Source organism: Epinephelus moara, chromosome 10, assembly GCF_006386435.1.
Source record: "Epinephelus moara isolate mb chromosome 10, YSFRI_EMoa_1.0, whole genome shotgun sequence".
In the NCBI taxonomy this organism is placed as follows: Eukaryota; Metazoa; Chordata; class Actinopteri; order Perciformes; family Serranidae; genus Epinephelus; species Epinephelus moara.
Genome location: NC_065515.1, coordinates 5,584,714 through 5,600,453, shown reverse-complemented (window position 1 = coordinate 5,600,453; position 15,740 = coordinate 5,584,714). Strand labels below are relative to the sequence as shown.

Here is a 15,740-nt window from a genome sequence, read left to right as displayed (position 1 = left end):
TGGTAGACTTTAGTAGGGGATAAAGATGCTACTCATGTAATTGTAACCTCCCTGGTTCAAGTCAGGACATGGACCTCCCATCCCTTCTCTGTGTCTTTCTCCTTTTTTCTTGTCTGTGGTATTTTATTCTAATAAAGGCAAAAAAAAACTTTAATGAAAAAGAAATGCATCAGCATGTGAGATAAAAATCCATGCACAAGAGGCCTGTCCACGGCAGAATCAGAATCAAAACACAGGACCACTGAAAAATAAAGCCATTCAATTCTCCTCTAATAACAGTGACATCCTACCTGATCCCTACAGAGCTCACAGAAAGGTGCTCAGGAAATAAACACAATGGCTCTGTCCTGGGCTGGGCATGCAGTCCGAGGTCAGACAGACACAATAGGAGCCATCCAGCAAAAGCCACACAGATCTGTTTACAGCCACAGACAGAGAGCAGCAGGCGGGCTCGCCCTGGCTAACACGATGCCACAGTGACACCAACATAAAGGCAGAGGGAATGCTTTTGTTCCAAAAAGGCTTGGGATATCCCCGTTAACCCTTTCACAGAGCTGAGACACTATCATTTCCACCAGACCTCAGACAGGCCTCCCAGTCTGTCTCCCTCCCACCAGCCTTCCCTAGTGACTGGCCTGCCCTCGGGACACAGACACATGGGGACACCACAGGTACTCACAGCTTTGGTTTAGGCTTGGTAGGCAGCGGGGGACCGTCCTTCCCAGGGGATGGAGACAGCTTGCCTGTGGATGGAGGAGAGTGTGGTGCCACCTGGGCTGGACTTTGGGCTGTGACTGGGACATCTGTCGCAGGCTCAGACTGTGGCGGAGGTGGAGGTGGGGGTGGTGGTGGCGGCGGGGTGCTCGTTTTAGGTGGTGATGGTGGATTTGGGGGTTGGCCATTCTGCATGGACCCTTTCCCCTTATCCTTGTCCTCCACCTCGGAGCCCATCTGCACTGGAGGCAGGGATGACACACCGGGCCAGATCTCGAGCTCCTTGATAAGAAAACCACCGGACTGAGGCAGCATCTTGGGTGGCAGCTCTAGGAGGCTGATTTCTGTCGGCGGGGGAGGAGGGGGGAAGGCTGCCACATCCTCAAACCCTGAGCTATCACCAGACATGCCATTACTGGATGAGTCCTCAACTCCTGGAGGAAACAAACAAAAGAAAAGTGGAAAATGTTGGACTGGGATGTTTAGTTTTTCTCCTGGCCACCAACATAAATCAGTAGATGGAGATTTCACACACACACAACTGTACCACAGCTGATCTGATCTAAAGCAGCAGCTGGGTCCAGTCAGGCTGATGCAATTTCTGTTTATTCATCCTTTCCTTAAACTGTGCGATGAGCCCTGCACAGTACATACACAGTTCTGTCTGTGAGGATACACACAGAAATATTTGTGTCCTGCTGTACTCGCAAAGAGCTGCTCATCAGCTGACACCTCTTGCCCCTCTCAAACACAGACTACACAATCATAAAAACGACAAAATGTGGTCATCTTGTAAACATGAAACATCACTTTTATAACTGACCCCAAACCACCCGACCCCCAGGCATTTACTGGACTGTCAGCAGTTGGTTTAACCAAGCCCTGATTCATTTGCTAGTTACATTTGTTGTGGACTAAAGACTTTGAAGATCAGAAATTTGCAGCTTCATCTGACAATAAAAAAAGATCTGTTCTTACATCGGGAGCATTTTAGAAAATGTACTGATGATCACTACTGTTTATAGGACATTATCAGTGGCCATGAAGGATTAAAGTTAAAAATAAATGTATCTATGTGGAATAATATTATTCTTGTTTGAGGAAAGAGACCCTTTAAGCAGTGCTGTTAAATGTAACTGTAGAACAGGATCAATGTATAGTCTTGGGACATCACCAGTAGGTTTCCAAAGGATTGTTCTGAAGCCTAGAGTTGGTTTATGCTCGATGACATCATCTGTGACTGAAGCTCGAAAAACCCTGGCTTGGCTGGCTTGAAATGTTGTTTGGTGTTTGGTTTACTTGGTGGCTCAGGCAGCATGCTAGTTAGCTTAACAGGATGTATTACTGTACATGATGTAATAGACAGGAGTGTATGATCTGTCACTTGCCGAGATGAAGTAGCTGAAGATGATTGTTTGACCCTTGCTTGGTGGGTTGAGCAGCTTGTTGCTGGTGTGAGCAATATGCTAGTTAATTTGACATGTTGTTAGCTGGTTGTTGGGTGTCATTCCTATGTTCTCACGGTCCCACGAGCCCTAGTTTTATATAGCACATCATGGGAGCTTGAAAAAGATGTTGCCCAGCTGTGTATTCGCTTAATATGACATGGGTTAGGAAAGGGCAGTGGTTCTTAACCTTTTCTGTGTCAAGGACCCTTAAATTGATACTCATTAAGTCACAGACCCTAATTTCATAAGACTCCACTTTAGGGACCTCCATCAGAAAAGAATTTGGTTGTGAAATAAGAATTTTATGGTTGTCATTTATGTTGTTACAGAAAGTGAAACCAGAATAGTCACTCTTATGACTCTTATACTGGGCCCACTATTATGGTAAATTAAATAGTGAAAATAAACTATTCCCCATTATTCTGGGGAACCCCTGGAACTTATTTAAGGACCCCTGAGGTTCCCCAGACCCCTGGTTAAGAACCACTGGGTTAGTGGACTATAGTCATCACTCTGGGGGTCATGACATTGCACTGGCATAGGTCTTAGTCTAGATAATAGTAACTCTTTTTTAAATGGAGAACAACTTAACTATTTCAGCACTAAACTGAATACAATAAGAGTTAGTCAGCCAATTAAATAACCAATTTAAAGAGTGGAAAAAGAAAAACAAAAGATGAAAAAAGGAGAAAAATAATTATTAAACTTATTAGGATAACAAAATCAGTACGAGGCTAATTGACTATTGCCATTACCCAACAGGTTAAGATTATGAAAGAGGTCTAGGGTCAGGTTAGAGTCACAGAGTTTCAACTATTGCCTCAAAAAGGTCAGGGTTAACTGGATAATATCTATAAAATATTTTAACTTGAAACGGGTCAAATTTGACCCAAACACAACGGAGTGTGTTTAGACTCTGTGGGAGTAAAGAGGAACTGCATCTTAAGGCCGTCTCACATTGTCCCTAACGTTCAGCTGTGGTGCCTGCTGTTTGTTGATACCCAGACGCTGCCTGGTTACAATATGTTGACCATCTTTGTGCCTGTGTTGGACGCACCTGCAGTGACTGTGAGTTGGGCTGTGCTGTTAACAGAGCCATACGGGTTGGACGCAGTGCAGCAGAATAGACCTCCGTCCTCTGGAAAGGCCTCGGCTATCACCAAGGTGCAGATCTCCTCTAAAAAAGACCATTAATACACCTTTAGTGAACAAATTGTTCATGATTATAAGAGTTAAAATACCTAACATAGACGGAGAGTGAGCTGCACAGGTGTGGACTGAAGTGACATGTTAGCACTTGATTTGCTTGTAATGAGATATAATAGGGAAAGACAAATTATGTACACGGTAGACTGGTGAGTCACTGTTCATGGTCAGACACACAGAGCAGTGGGTAAAAAGAAAAACACACATGGATGTAACTACTCATGAAGAGCAGACAGACACACGCTTAAACACTAAGGCACAGATGTTCAGGGACGTCTGAGTGACTCATAGCCTGAAAGTAACACCTGAAATGACCCGAGTCACAAAGGTGAGAAAAGTCTGACATAAATGAACACGTATGTCATTGTTTATGTGTGATTTTGTGTGTGTGTCGGAGGTTTCTGGTTTCTCAGACTTTCCCAGGGACTCCCTGTGACTGTTGTAGGTGTGATATGAGTGTCCTGTGGGACACAGACTTATTAACTTGTGGTGTAGTCATGACCAAGTGAGAGGCTGCAACTGATAATGAAACCATCAAACTCAATTTGAGTGTCCAGACACATCTATTAATTCATTACTAATTTAACCGCTGCCTGCAGCTTGGAACATGAGAGCAGTGTTGTAATTGAAAGTCATATTTCAATAGACCTGGGAGGAATTGAGGTGTCATACCTGGCTCAGCTGCAGATCGAGGCTCTGATTCACAGTATAAGTTAGGCAGAAAGGAAGAGACGACAAAGAAATATTTTGGTTATTAGCATATACATAATTAAAATCACTCAGCTGCTGTACAATAGGCTAACCACTAAGAAGAATCCCTCACTTTTCTGTAGAATACGAAAATCAGGGGAGTCCAGGATCTCCTCTCCCTGACGGGACCATCTGACCTGCAGAGGAGGGCCTCCACGGACCCTGCACTCCAGAACCACCACCTGGCCCTCGGAGGCCTGGGCATCCTGCAGCAGCTGCACAGAGGAGGGATAAAGTAAGAGGGAAGTAATGAGAAAAAGGAGCGAGTGGGTGAAGAATGACGAGGAAATGAGAAGAGACTGAAACCGGTAATGAAAAAGATAAATCTGTCTCAGAATTACAGCATGGAGACAGATGGAGACAGAGATTTTCGAATATGACACGCCATCAAGAAACACCAGTTGAAGAATTGAGAGGCCAGTGGACACAAACGTCTTTAAATACTCTCTTTCACTACAGAACACCAGGTTGCTGTCTCACTGGTAAAAAAGAATTGATTCATTTCTCTATTTTGAGACAGGTACTAGAATGGTAGATGTCCCATATAAAAACATTCAGTATAACTAAAAAAACCATCAACATATGGGCTGATGGAGAAGCCACCTTCAACACTGTGTTGTCTCTTCTGCTAGTTAACAGGGCCAGAGCGACATAGGCTGTTATATCCATCAACAAGAGGCACTCAGTGTCAGTGTAAATACATGTGCCTGTGAGCCTCAGCCTATTTCTCTTTGTGACTGTGTGTCTTCAGCGTGGGTATATTTTGGGAAGACCAGGGGTGGAATGCACATCATGGGTCTGACAGTGTATGTGTGTGGTTGTGTTGCATGGGTGACATCACAGTGCTGCTGACATCAATAGAGGCGAATATCCTCTCATTGAGATGATTAAAGCCCGCGACAGTCTTTAAAGGAAGGCGGGTGGAGGTGAAGAAAAACAAATGTCTTTTTGTAATGAAGTGGAAAATGATTTAGGGCCTGACTGGCTGAATGAGAGTGAAAGAGACCTGACCCTTGTGGGTTTGGCAGGGCTGTTTGAAGCTCTGCCTCAGCCCGTCTCAGTCCCGCCATCACAAGACCCACAGCCTGAGGGGAGGGGGAGCTGGGGGAGTGTTGAAGAGTCTGAGCTGGAAGAGGGTGTTCTTGAGCTTGTGTTTTATCTGACCCCCACTGCTGAAAGCCACAGCACTGCATACTGTTATTATGGGAAGGCAAGGAGACTGGGTACATGTGTATCAGGTTATGTATGTACTGTATGCGTGTATGTATTGCATGCATGATGTACTGTACGTAAGTATGCATGTATCTTGGGCTGTTTTTGATGGTTTGGGTTGGATCCCTTTCTTCCAGTTAAGGGAAATCGTAGGTTTATTGCACACAAAATATTGTAGACGATGGTATGCTACAAATGTTGTGGTAACATTTTGGGGAACTGTTTCATGCTGGTGCCTCTGTGCTTAGAAAAATCCTAAGAAATAGTTTATTATTCATTCTGCAGTTTAGGGTGAATGAAAGCGCCAACTGCAAGCCAGATCTTATTCCCAAACATCAGTGCTCAACCTCTTAAATTCTTCTGAGGCTAAATGGTAGGGTGTCCATATGCTTTTGACCATGTAGTGTGCAGACTTACCTTGGTAAATACAGGAGGACCTGACACCTCACCACCACACAGTGACGACACTGGGCTCTGCATCTAGAAGACAAGGTTGAGTCCATTCAGAAAGGCGTCATGTCAGTGAAGAGAATGTTCCACTTTTTTGACCACTTTTATGAGCTTGTGTGGACCTCCTGTCCAGCACTGTGCTGTAGGTGCTTACCCGTTGTGGGGGAGTAGACAGGGACTGGACCAGGGTAGAGCGACGAGGAAGGACCTCGGAGGTTTTGGGTGACGATGAGCGTATCGTCAGGGACACTGAAGTAGTCTTCTTCTGAACTCTACAATGAACAAAGCGTGAATCAGAACCCACACACACAGACAAAAAAAAACTTTCCCTGGAAAAAAAAGTAGGCATTTCTCAACTCGATATGCTTTTAGTTAAAATATGATACTTGAATCAAAGAAAATTGTCTCCCCAGCAATTAAGATGATATCAGTGATGTTGGCTTCAGTGTGTAAACAGAAAGGGAATCAGGAAATAGGCCAGATGGGGCAGATTTATACAACAGATAATAATCAAAAACATTTAGAAAACACAGAGTGGGTGATGTCAGGCAGCATGCACAATCCTTTAAATGCATCATTATTTTGTAATGTTAGGTCTTTTTAAAAGTTCCTGCTTCCACATCTGGATCTGCCAAAAAAAAAAAGTGCACTTTGGTCCAACCTTTCACCAAATTAACAAGTTACCATATGAAGCAGAAGGAAATGATTCAAGAGAAAAGGAAGAAAAGTAAAAGAGAGTGAAAGCAAGAAGAGAGTACAAAGTTTAACATTTGGAAATAAGTCCAGGGGACAATCCTGGTAGGGTGATTTATTTTGTTTTACCATATTAACCCCCTGCACCTCTCATAATTTAGATTGTGGCCTGTGTACTGGGTCGGGTTTATGGCTCTTTAAGGGTCCCTTAAGGGCCTACTTAAAGGCAGCAGACCTGATTAGCTGCTGCGGGGCTCGGTTAACCTGTTCAGGGGTTCAAGGTTCATTGGGTCGCTAGGTCACAAGAGGTCATGCAAAAACACACGTACTGAGGCATAGTTCCTGATCTGGACTTTGACACAGCTCCCTCTCCGTCTGAGTCTGATGATGAAACTCCTGCAGTGGGACAAAAACAGAAAGCAGTGTTGGTTATTTCTTTATGATACAGGGCATTTATTCAACAGTAAAAATACCAATAATAATGAGAGTTCAACACTCAAAGATTCCTTGGAAAATTGTTGTGTTATGACTTTATTTCTTAAATGTTTATTCTGTACAAAAAGGAAATTGCCTCTTGTTCTTTTAGCACGTCCAACTTTATCCACTGACTTGAGAGCTCAGTTGTGTTAGAAGAATAGCAGCCCAATTTTGTGCCATAAAGCAATATTCCTTTTGTGCTGTAAAACATTATAATTGTATACATGCTTTAAAAATAGAAATACAATCATTTCTTAATATGACAACATCTGACCTTCGATGTACACCTCAGCAGAGGTATTGTCCGCTCCGATACTGTTGGAAGCCACGCAGGTGTAACGTCCTGTGTCGTCCTCAAAGGCTTCAGCAATCACCAGTGTGTGCAGGTCACCATCCCTCCAGATCTGTATGTCAGGAGAGTTGTGCAGCTCACGGCCTTCACAGAACCACCTGGTGGAGGAGGTGAATCACAAACTTTAACCAATCAGAGCAACTGTTTTTTTTTTTTTTGCATTCCTGAAGAGAGTCTTGATAAAGCATTGGGAAGAGTGACACACTGGTAATCCAGTAAATGAGAACAAAGGCATCAGATTCATCCCTCTGTAACCTGTACTGGTGCTCCATGCTAATGCTTTAGCAAACTGTGCTATGTTGCTACATTATATGCTATGTTTGAAACAACTATATTGCACATATTTGTCATAGTACTTTCTAAAAGTATCAGTTCATTGAAATTTTTCTACTCTACTCTGAGTTTAAGTGTTGCAGCACTTTGCCTTATTTTTGCCTTTACTTTAATCATTTTCTGATTCAGAAATAAATATGGTACAGCTAGCATTATCCAGAATAGAAAAACTTTTAAACTGTTAAAATAATTTGAAACTTATTTTTTGAATGCCTGTAATGAAGCATCTTAATTTACTGTTGCTAGGGTTATTTTTGGAGCAGTCACAGTGTACAACTATGCATTCAGTTCTTCCTGACTTTCCCTTAGAGAGTTCTTCAGAGAAAACTAGCTAGTTCGACCATCAGTCCTACCAGATATAAGAATGCAACATATAACTTTGTTTAGAGTTTATGGTAAACTTTTCGACCCAGAGATCCAGAGTTTAACAAAGAAAGGGGTCGTAATACAGTGGTGCAAGAATAAGTCCTGAAAACCACGAAGTGAGTTAGCATTTTAGCACTCCTGTTTCCCTTGTCTTGAGGTCAGCGTTGTTTTTGGAATAGCTTTTAGGTTAGATGCCTGAAATAAGGTCTGTGGTTAACACATGCTTAAAAAGAGACTTTACAGTTTGTTCTACGACATAAGATGCGTCAGTAAATACCCCACTCGTGAATTTTGAAGCCTTTAAGTGTCTTAATAAAGGCGGTTGCTAATAAGTGGCTACATGAGGCTACAGAATGCCATCACGCTGAACATGGATTTACAGCCTTGTTGTGGTGGCAATGTTGAGGCATGCGATCATGATGTAGTTTGTTTATAGCGAACTCCTGGCATTTGCATTTATGTTTCAAAAATCATAAAATTTGTGTTCATTTGTGAAGATTATCTTGCTGATTAAAACATGTAGGTGTCATAACCTTTTGTTTTCCACAGATCTTACTTTCCGCAATAATCCAAAACCCAGTGGAAAAATTTCACAGGCTTTTTGTTGAGGGAATCATGGTGACGTTAACCTCCAGGTTAGCCGACACAAAAAAAAAACAAAAAAAAACGTCACCCCTGCAGCACTTTACATACGTGATATGTTTTTACCATTGCCTTTAGGCTGAATATTTACTTTGCTTTTTTTCAAAAAGAAATGAATACTCCAGTACAGAAAAAAAAATCTCATTACAGAGCAGCAGCCAAGAATATTTCCTTTCAATAAAATCTTATCAGACAAGCAAGGGACATTACTCTTCTTAACAAATACTTGAACTTAAATACACCTTTTCCCAACAAGATGGAGGCCTGCCAATCTAACTAACACCAATAACTACTCATTCACACACTCACACATCCTCTGGGCATGTCTGAGATTCCATATCTGCCAAACGTCAGCCGCCCTGAGGCACTGGCGAGACGCCGTGTTACGGGAAGCAGATACACCCTTTCCCTCCTTCCAATCAGAGGCCTGTGTGTCTGGGCAGGCGCCTCGGCCTTGTACCACCTCCCTGGGGTCTGCTAACACCGGCTTTGTTCCCTGATCTGCGTCCCAGGAGGGATGAGAGAGTCTACCACGCAACCAGCTTCATCTGTCTCATCTCTCTTCACAAGTGTTATGATTAAAGCAGACCCCTCATCACCATGGTACCACATCAAGTGCAGGATCAAACAACAGGGGTCACACCACCCATCTCCTACAATCACACACGCATAAACGCTGGCCTCAAATGTCTTGATTTGTGGGAGTTGTTTGATGCTTTCATCAGCACTAATCTTCTTTTTAAAGTGCATTATGATGCATCAATTCAAGATACCCACACACCACTGACACACTGTACAGCCTATCAGCACCCTATTAAAAGAGAGGACATTTATGTCTTGTTCACCTCCCGACCTCTGCATTGACAGGAGGAGGGGCAGGAATTCCCTAAATGCCGGAAGAACAGCTGCTCTGTCTGTCCGGAAGCCTGACCTGAGGACATTCCAGCTATCTTGGAGAGCTGTATAAAGATTCCCAACATCCTGGTGCATAGCCATTACTTGATTTTATACACTCTGGTGTGTCAGTCAAACAGAGGGCTAACTACTGTTCCAGAAAGCGATCTACCAGCCGAAGTATTCAGACAAAAGACGAGGATTCACACCTGACAGAGTGGGTGTGGGAGCAGAGACTGAGACGGGGGAAAGTGAATGTATGAATGGCAAGAACAGGAACAGGAGGTGAATGAGCATGAGTCAGGCCGGGTCAGACAGGAAAAATTATATGCTCTGTCATCGTTGAGAAGGATCACAGGGAGCAATTCATCAGTGGCAGTGACAGGTTGAGCAGTGCAGGCTTGTCACTTAGTTTCTGCTCTCTCTGTCATTGTTTTAATATCAAACCCCCCTTGTACAATAGACACCTCGGGGTAGTTTCTCTGTCTTATCGCTCGATGAAGTGAAACAACGGATACTTGGCTGTCGCTATCACGGAGCCAGATGCCGGCCAGTGTGTGAAATGACAGGAAACAGATCGTGACATGAGAATAATGAAGAGTTGCTCATGGCACGAGTAGGGAGACCGCTGGTGTCTCAGCCCTCGAGGGAACGGAGGCGAAGAGTCATCTGCCACGCTTCAAACACTTAGCTTTCTGTGCATCACACACACAGTCCAGACAGAGAAAGGCTATGACAACACAGGGATCAGGTCAGCCCAGTCACCAGAGGAAAATGCTGGCATTGTACATTTCTGCAAAACACGGATATGTTACATTTGTACGTTTCAAATGTGTCATGTCAGCGTTTCTTAAGTGACGTGGTATATGAGCTGTCTTTGTCATCAGGAGGTGGAGGCAGTGGTGGATAGCGTGTGACATAGGTGTGATGCCTGCCTGCTTTGGACTAATGCAGACTACTGTTCACCTAACAGCAAAACTTTTTAGGCACCAAATGTGGGTGTTTTGTAGCAGCAGATTTTAATTTGTAATATCAGGAACTGGGGCTGAAACAATCCCTTGAGAAATTCGATAACTAAATCTCACTGATGCAAATTTGTTGCATAAAAGCCTTGTGTAATCCTACTACTATATACAGGGCACTGTGTTTCTCACAGATGATTATTATTGTGGCACAATGCGCTTATGTTGTGGACAGGTGATGTTATTTGATGACACGGAATTTCAAAATGGAGGAGGAGAGAGAAAATAACGAGGGGCTAAGAGAAGAGACAGGCCAGAGAAAATGACTGAAAGAGCTGAGAAACATTTCTTCCAATTTCATAATTTCTTCAGGAATTTCACTAACGTGGGAACCCTGACTACAAACCTCCACCCAGAAGCTTAAATTCATGGTGAACAGGGTGGGAGTCATCATTTAAAGTCGAGCTGGTTGTCCACTGTAACTGTCTGGTGTACATGGAATGGACTCGGGGTTAAGCTGTGACTCACCACAGTTTTTGTTCTTCAAAGATACACACAGGGATCCTGTGTGACATGACATAGTTACATGACACAAGCCAAATTCTTTGGTACAAAACTGACAGCAGCTGGCGATTGAGAATAAAAAATTTATTGTTTGAGCAAACCAATATGTCTGTGTGGTTTTGAAATCCATTTTTCCGGATTATAGTCAGGCGGAGAAGAGGGGAAACAACTCGTTTGGGCGACTGCCATGTCTGCTGGTGATTTGCTTGGGAAAGTCAAGTTTCTTTTGTTGGTTAAACCTCCCTACTTTCTTTTAAGTCACTTGCTGTATTAATCAAAATGGCTCACTATGGACTTTGCAGCCATATGCTCTCTGTTTGATGTGGACCACGCAATACAAATCTCCCTCAGTATAGGAAAATCATTTGGACATTGTTGAATCAAACACATACAGAAGAGGGTTTATTCAGTATGTACACATGACATCATAAAAGGAAATGACTATTGTTTTTGTGATGGGGGAATTTAAAACTGTTGGAGGGTCTGTAAGTGTGTGTTTGGTGTGTAACTATAGTGAACAGAGGCCAGCAAACAGCAGGGGGATATGTTTTCCACAGGGTGGCCTGAATCTGTCCAGATCCCAAGAAATAAAATACGGCATTTCCAGTTGTAATTCAGGCATTCATCACAAGTTTTTTTTTTTTTTTTTATTAAATGTCTTCAGTAGTTTTCCATTCTGGTTACGGCAGAAAGATCTACCAGGCTCTCCTTGCTGCATTTAACCCACAGACCATCTGCTCAGTAGGAGTAAAAGGAATGGAAATGTAAATTTGTTTGGGCACAATTTGACGAAACACAGAAGCAGGGAACAGGACTCATCAGCTCCTCTGAGGGTTGACTGAGATAAACGAGGAAGCACAAACCATTCCCAACAAGCACAACAATAAAAACCCCTTATTAATCAACCTTAATGATCTACCATTATGTATAATTAGTGAGTAAACTCATTTAGAGACAGACGGTAATGTTTATTTAATCCCCTCTCTATTTCTGTGGAATGTGCTGAACATGTTGCTAGACCTAAACAGTGTGCAGCGTTCTCTCCAGTGGGGGAGTGTTGACTTTGTTGAGTCACATACCGTCCAGCCGGCGTAGAAGGAACTTGGCCATCAATAGGCTCATTTGGAGGGGAAGCAGGGTGTGTTAGAATAGCAAGTCACCCCGTGCTTTGAGAAACTGAGGGACGGTACAAATTTCTTGGCAGAAAGTATCTTAAACCACCCATTTCCTCTTAACACAATGCCATCATAAAACACAACTATTCAGAACATGCATGCAAAAAAGACTTCAGAGTAACGCCTCACCTCTTTATGCACCCAGCCAAGACGGTGACTAAACATACCACTATTACAATCAACCAGCCTGTCACCAGCTCTCTGCATGTGAGAAAGCAATTATGCACGTCTCAGTTAAGACAATTGATGCCAGATGATGCCCCAGATAATAACGGAAGGATGATGTCGGTTTCATGGTGCTCCCTTCACTAACCTATTCACATATAGAAGAAGAGAGCAATCTGCGGGAAGGGCCAAACCAGAGCCCGTTGCCCTGGCCTCCATAGTGCGTGCTGAGGGCCACGCTCTCCTCATCTGACCCTGTTGTTATTTGCTGCTGTTGATGGAAAATTTTATGAAGCCAGGCTCAGTTTCACCACAAACCCAAACGAGCGAAGGCCAGAGCGCAAAGCGAAGAGAAAAAGAAAGGAGCAGGGCTGACAAAGACGACCTTGACAGGATACAAGGTTGCAAAAACACACCCACAAGTCAATCAAAAATCAATATTGGATATAAAGAATGGGTAGACTAAATGCATACTTCCTGAGACATGATTGTATTTTACTCCCGGGTTTGCTTAGTGCTCAGTTTCTAGGTTGTGGACCGCAGAAGTCAACCAAAGTGCAACTGGACAAGAAGAGCGGCATCAAGGCTGTCTTTATCCCAAATTACAAACTACAATAGAGGTCAACTGAAACTATCCAAACTCTATGGCAACCAACGTCGGTTGTATTATCCACGACGCAGCAATCTCCTAATTCATGCAAACACAAGATCGCAAGCATATTGGGTTTCCTCTTTCCCAGGCATGCTGACTGACACAGACAATGAATGTAGCTTGACGATAAGAGTTCAGCCTCAATAAAGCTGTGAAATATTTGTTCTCACCACAGCCCTCTTTATTGCAGTCATTTTCCATTTTATCACATAATGCATAATTTACCTGCCCTCCAGGTATGCAATGGCACCAATATTGGTACCACTGAATGCAGCATTAACCCACCCACAAAATATTCCCATCATTAAACTGGGAACTTAACACGTTGACTTTCTGCCGTCTCCAGCAAACATATCTGTCCTCTTTAACAGAGAAGAAAGAACTGAATATGTATTTAGCCATGCTAGCAGTATGGCTCTAGGGATGGCAATATTGGTCAAACCATCTGTTTCTGTGATGATGGATGGTCCAAACTGACACATCACAACAACTGTAGGATGGGTTGCTATAAAATTTTGTACCGATATTCATCATCCCCAGAGGATAAATCCATCCACTGCTGTCTCCAAGTTGACCAAACATTAGTCGACCAGAAAGGTCATCATGGTAGCTTAGTCACAGAAAAAAAAACGTGTCCAAATAAATCAAAACCTATATGACTGGACCATGTGGGAATTTAATTTGAAAGGACAGAGACAGGAAGTGTCCACGCTCAGCAGTCAGACAGGAGTCAGGTTAATTTCCAGGGCTGGTACCTGTGGTTATTCCACAGGCTAGTTAATAACATGTCGGGCAGGAAATCCAAAGTGTGGGATCATTTTGAGAAGGTGAAGGACGAACCCAAGGTGATATGTAAACTCATCTTCATTGGTCGACTACAAACATGACGTATCATCTGAAACATGGAAGTCGCTACATGCCCATTAGCCCACAGCGTCATTAACAGGCGGCTCGCTCAGTGTGTGACGTGCACTTGTAGATAAAACATAGGCCTATATTAATGAAGGTTCATTAGTACGGTTTTGTATTTCTCTGTAATGTAGCACAGTGTTAACAATGTTACTGATGGGGCGCCGGTGGCTTAGTGGTAGAGCAGGTGCCCCATGTACAAGGCTGTTGCCGCAGCGGCCCGGGTTCGACTCCTTTGCTGCATGTCACTCCCTCTCTCTCTCTCCCCCCTTCACACTTGTCTGTCCTATCCATTAAAGGCTAAAAAGCCCCAAAAAAAATCTTAAAAAAAAACAAACAATGTTACTGATACTATTCTCTCTCACACCTTCAACTCAAACCATTGTGTTGCCCCGCCCCCAAAATATATAACTTAATAATTAAATTAATATCGTAAACATGCGGGCGACTAGTCGACTAATGGCCCTAAATGACGACTATTGGTCAACTAGGATAATTGTTAGTTGGGGTTTAGTTAGTTTGTATATTACTAAACTGCTGCCTTATTTTATGTTGTTGTGGCACCTTAATCGCTGCTTGGATTCTGTTCAGAGACAATGGGCCTCATTCACTAATATCTGCGCAGAAATGTTCTTACTCTCCGCAAAAAAATAAGTACTTGCGCAAAATCACCGTCGGATTCATGACACGTGCGTACCGGCCAATTTTGTTCTCACCACCGTGCGTATGTTAGTAAATCAGAACCATTCTAAATTGACAGGCGCATGTCCGCGATCTGCAATCAGCATACTACCACGCCCCCATTTCTCCATATAAGGAAACCGCTTGCCTAGAGTTGATTCATGAATGAAGGAAGCGGTTACGTGAGGAGAGAAGTAGTAAATTTCACAGTTTGTTAGAAGCGATGGTGCCGGGTCTTACAGGAATGCCATGGGTCATTGTAAGATTGTGGAGGACACAGCATGCCAGGATGATCTTGCACACCTTCTCAGGGGAATAAAGTAGTTTGCCACCGGCCGTATCTGATCCAAACACATCCAACGGCCCTTAAGCACGCCAAAAGTGCGCTCTACGGCGCGTGTGTGGGCATGTATGTTATTATAGCGCACCTCTTGAGGGGTTTCAGGGTTTGCGTATGGTGTCATCAGCCATGTTTTAAGGCCATATGCCCGGTCACTCAAACAATATAACATTTTAACATTAACGGAATAGAGACTTACTGAAAATACTAACTTACAACAATTGAAATAAAAGATTAGAACAAAAGATGCTCACCAACAAGCCATCCACTTCTCACAGCCCCTGCCTCCAAACGCATTCCCACTGTACTGTTTTGCAAAATAAATGAGTCGTGGGTGCCTCCTGGCCAGCGGGCCACAGCCTTAAGGATATGGCAGTCGGCATTACAGATCATCTGCACGCTGATGGAGTGATAGTTTTTCTGTTCATGTTATTGTTAATATTTTAATTGTCACAATGATGAGGGTGAACGTGTATAATTTCATGGTAATTTAATCCATTTGGCCAATATATTAGTAAATTAATTATTTTAAAAAATGTTAATTAAATCTCTTTTTCATGAATGTGGTTTTACAGACTCTGCATGTACTTAAAAGGTATGTTTGCATTTTCTAAGTCAGTTCGGCCTTCCTCATTTGTGCGTACGCATGGTCTGAGGCAGTTCTAAATTTGTTCGCAGAGTAAGAACAAATTCGGGTAAGAAAATATTGATGAATCCCGGATTTGTGCGTCAAACGATCGTACGCACAGTTTAAG

At 43.1% G+C, this 15,740-nt stretch overlaps 1 protein-coding gene across 5 annotated transcripts in view; it reads right to left on the bottom strand.

The window, feature by feature from the left end:
- Positions 1–15,740, bottom strand: part of palld (palladin, cytoskeletal associated protein) — a 70,649-nt gene that overhangs the window by 30,616 nt on the left and 24,293 nt on the right. For all 5 annotated transcript variants that reach the window (XM_050054545.1, XM_050054546.1, XM_050054548.1 and 2 more), the window contains 8 exons: positions 7,225–7,400; positions 6,803–6,869; positions 5,935–6,052; positions 5,748–5,810; positions 4,192–4,333; positions 4,041–4,064; positions 3,220–3,339; positions 680–1,148 (listed from right to left, as the gene is read on the bottom strand). In XM_050054545.1, coding sequence (XP_049910502.1) covers positions 680–1,148; positions 3,220–3,339; positions 4,041–4,064; positions 4,192–4,333; positions 5,748–5,810; positions 5,935–6,052; positions 6,803–6,869; positions 7,225–7,400 — 1,179 coding nt within the window. The remainder of the gene's footprint in view (positions 1–679; positions 1,149–3,219; positions 3,340–4,040; positions 4,065–4,191; positions 4,334–5,747; positions 5,811–5,934; positions 6,053–6,802; positions 6,870–7,224; positions 7,401–15,740) is intronic.